Source organism: Megalobrama amblycephala, unplaced genomic scaffold (genome assembly GCF_018812025.1).
Source record: "Megalobrama amblycephala isolate DHTTF-2021 unplaced genomic scaffold, ASM1881202v1 scaffold485, whole genome shotgun sequence".
NCBI lineage: Eukaryota > Metazoa > Chordata > Actinopteri > Cypriniformes > Xenocyprididae > Megalobrama > Megalobrama amblycephala.
Genome location: NW_025953406.1, coordinates 17,826 through 21,501, shown reverse-complemented (window position 1 = coordinate 21,501; position 3,676 = coordinate 17,826). Strand labels below are relative to the sequence as shown.

The 3,676-nt window shown below is 35.4% G+C and overlaps 1 protein-coding gene across 2 annotated transcripts; it reads left to right on the top strand.

Annotated features, from left to right (window-relative positions):
• The first annotated feature begins 415 nt into the window (after positions 1-415).
• On the top strand, positions 416-3,212 carry LOC125261795. 2 transcript variants are annotated; one of them, XM_048180346.1, is made up of 4 exons: positions 416-1,016; positions 1,509-1,595; positions 1,804-1,884; positions 2,625-3,212. In XM_048180346.1, the coding sequence occupies exons 1-4, from the start codon at positions 899-901 to the stop codon at positions 2,753-2,755; spliced, it is 417 nt and encodes a 138-aa protein (XP_048036303.1). In that variant the 5' UTR covers positions 416-898; the 3' UTR covers positions 2,756-3,212. The 2 variants fall into 2 exon arrangements, with proteins under 2 accessions (XP_048036303.1, XP_048036302.1); XM_048180345.1 differs by having other exon boundaries at positions 944-1,595.
• The last annotated feature ends 464 nt before the right edge of the window (positions 3,213-3,676 follow it).

The following is a 3,676-nucleotide window of genomic DNA, read 5'->3' as shown; positions in this document are numbered from 1 at the left end:
AATTATTTGGCTTCCTTCGAACAACAAATTGATGGAGAGGGGAAAGTTGTGTGGCTTTGACTTTACTGAAAGCCTTTGGAGGTCTGCATACACTCCGGTATACCCGGTAGGACAGCTGAGTGGGATATATGGTGATGATATTGACATCCCAATCTTATTTGTAGGAAAACATGCACTTTATGATACAAGAAGGACCTAATTACAAAATCGCTCTTTCCTACCAGGAGATAAGAGGATTATTGCAGGATTATTATTAAGTCTACCCAAAACTATACTGCTGTCTGTAGAATGAGAGACAATAAACTTGATGTCTTCAATGTGTTTTGTTTAACACTCTGAGGTCTAAAAACGCGCCGGCGCGTTTTGCAGTTTTTTTTTCACATTGCAGCAAAACAGACTTAAAATACTCCGTCATTTTTTATCATAGAGACATAAGTAATATATCAAATGAAACTATAGAATGTCTTCTTTTTTTTGTGTACACTCACAATCAAAATAAAACTTTGTGCTTTTTAAAAATAAATAAAATATACAGGGTGTGCTGTCCTGCCATCTCCGTCTCTGCAAACATCATTCTAAAAGGTCACTAAAAGTAACTAAAATAGACGGCTTATACATGCTACATGGACATGAGAGATATGTCTTTGCAAAGCTTTAAGTGTCTACTTTTAAACGAAACAAATAAATTCTAAAAAAAATATTCTCCCTTTATGTAATCAGTATAAAAGTAAAGAGAGGTACTGTTTCTCCTGTCTTACCTAATTATCTTTAATGTGTGCCCGCCCACGCGCAGAGCGCTCTATTCATAAGATAATGTGCTGAGGCGATCTATGCAAACTGTAAACGCCCCTAACAGCGTCTTAAAAAGCATCACTACTCAGGTGAGCAGCCTCTTCAGATGGTCCTGGACAGTGAGGAAGAGTTCACTTTTCCTCGGAAGAAGAACACGACTCTGACGATGAACGTCTGCATTTTGAAGAGCGACTTGATCCAGCTGAAGATACAGTTTCTGATGAGTAAGTGATTTAGTTTTACTTAAATTATTTGACGTGTTTTTTTCTATATAAGCGTACATATATATTTGTCTTATATTTACATCTAGGCCTATCTATATAACTCTATATAACTTTATCTCATAAAAATGCTTATAAATAGAATGCTTTTCTGTTGATATTCGACTTGTTATTAATATGCATAGATACGTTGGATACACGCGTTAGATCGATTAACTGCATGCAGTTGAATAGCATATTATGATAGACGTGAATGTGCTAAAATATGCTTGGTTGTGAAATGCGCGAACGTGTTGCTATTCACTAAATGTGCTAACTGATATAGCAGACTGTAACGTTTACACATTCGCACACTTTGTCCGGTAATGGCCAATTGACAGACATATACAGCATGCTTGTATACCTGTTAATTTCCTGTCAGTTATGCATAGCTAATGGTATGAGAGTAGTATCTTATATGCTAATAATAACAACAGTTTTTTTGTTTTGTTTTAGAAATGTGGATCCATCACTCTCGCATTCACCTGCAATTCTCACTAAGAGGGCACCCAGCAACACAGGCGATAATGATAATGAGAAAGAGTAAGTACACGTTTACCCACTATATGTGCAAACTGATATAGCAGACTGTAACGTTTACACATTCGCACACTTTGTCCGGTAATGGCCAGTTGACAGACATATACAGCATGCTTGTATACCTGTTACTTTCCTGTCCGTTATGCATAGGTAATGGTATGAGAGTAGTATCTTATATGCTAATAATAACAGTTTTTTTGTTTTGTTTTAGAAATGTGGATCCATCACTCTCACATTCACCTGCAATTCCCACTAAGAGGGCACCCAGCAACACAGGCGATAATGAGAAAGAGTAAGTACATGTTCACCCACTATATGGTAGGCCTATGTACACTACCGTTCAAAAGTTTGGGATCACTAAGATTTTTTATGTTTTAAAATAAGTTTCATCTGCTCACCAAGGCTACATTTATTCAATTAAAAATACAGTAAAAACAGTAATATTGTGAAATATTATTCCAATTTAAAATAACTGTGTACTATTTAAATATATTTCACAAAGTCATTTATTCTTGTGATGTCAAAGCTGAATATTCACCATCATTACTCCAGTCTTCAGTGTCACATGATCCTTCAGAAATCATTCTAATATGATGATTTGCAGCTCAAGAAACATTTCTGAACAACTGTAAACAATAAATGTCTCTTGAGTAGCAAATCCTCATATTAGAATGATTTCTGAAGGATCATGTGACACTGTAGACTAAATAGTACACAGTTATTTTAAATTGGAATAATATTTCACAATATTCCTGTTTTTACTGTATTTTTAATTAAATAAATGTAGCCTTGGTGAGCAGACGAAACGTATTTTAAAAACATTAAAAATCTTAGTGATCCCAAACTTTTGAACGGTAGTGTATGTATATATGTGTCTGTATGGCTTTCTTTCTTATGCGTGCACAATATTAGCATTAGTGCTTGGTAATGTTAATATATACAATAATAAACATTATATTAGTATTAGTTATTGATGATGCAAATAGTATAGCTCCTTGTGTAATAACCATCTCACTGTTTTTTTTTCTCCAGCTATAGCCCTAATGAGAGTGCTCCAAAACCCCTTGCAAAAAAGGCCAAGAAAAACATTCAGACAAGCAACAGGCATTCAGCTCTGTCATGGAAAACAGATAATGACACTGACATGGTTCCACAGACTCTGAGATTCCTACCTGCACGGGAACCTGGACCACAGCTGCGTCCTGCTGATGAACACACTCCTAAGAGTCTCTTCAAAATGTTCAAAATGCAAGGAATAATGCCACCGCTGGTCGTCGGAACTGCATGCTTTGCAAAGTACAGCTTGGTAAAAGGCAAGACACACCTTGGAAATGCCAGGCATGTGACATTTACTTGTGTCTTCAGTTGAAAAGGAACTGTTTTCAAAAATGGCACACAGATGTGTGACTGTTCAGATTCTCTGTTCACCACCTCTCACTGACCATTGGGCTGCAAAGATTATCTATATGTGATCAAGCAGGTTATGTATAGGGTGTAAAAGTGGGCTTTTTTTATAAACCTTACCTTTATTTGCCTGTATACACAAAATGTGCCTTTGACCCTAGTTTATATGTGGATTATATTGTTAACTTTATTTTAAATAAAAAAGAAAAAAAACAATGATATGTCTTGTCTTTGCATTTTCTTAGTTGACTCAGTCACATTCCTGAGTGAATGGCTCATTATGCGGCTCATTAGGGGCAGGGTCTTAATCTCCCCAGGTGTAAATCACTTCATTATTCATGAAGAGTCACACCTCTTCGCATATGGCCTAGCTAAACAAAAAGTGTCTTAGAAATTTAAAATCAATACAATGTTTTATGTGTCAGAGTAGGGAGGATCATTTCCACATCATTTTGAAGCAAAAACTCTACACTAAAATATACAATTCTCAAAAGTCTTGTGAAAAAACATTTAGTATGCATTTTGAGGTATTGTTTCAGTTACTTTTTTGTTTTGTTTTTTCAATAACCACGCATAAACATTATTCCTTTAAAAACACAAACATGTACATACATGTTCCTCACATATTATGGTAGCCTAGTTTGTGCTGAATACAGTGTAATGACACTTTTGTCATTAAT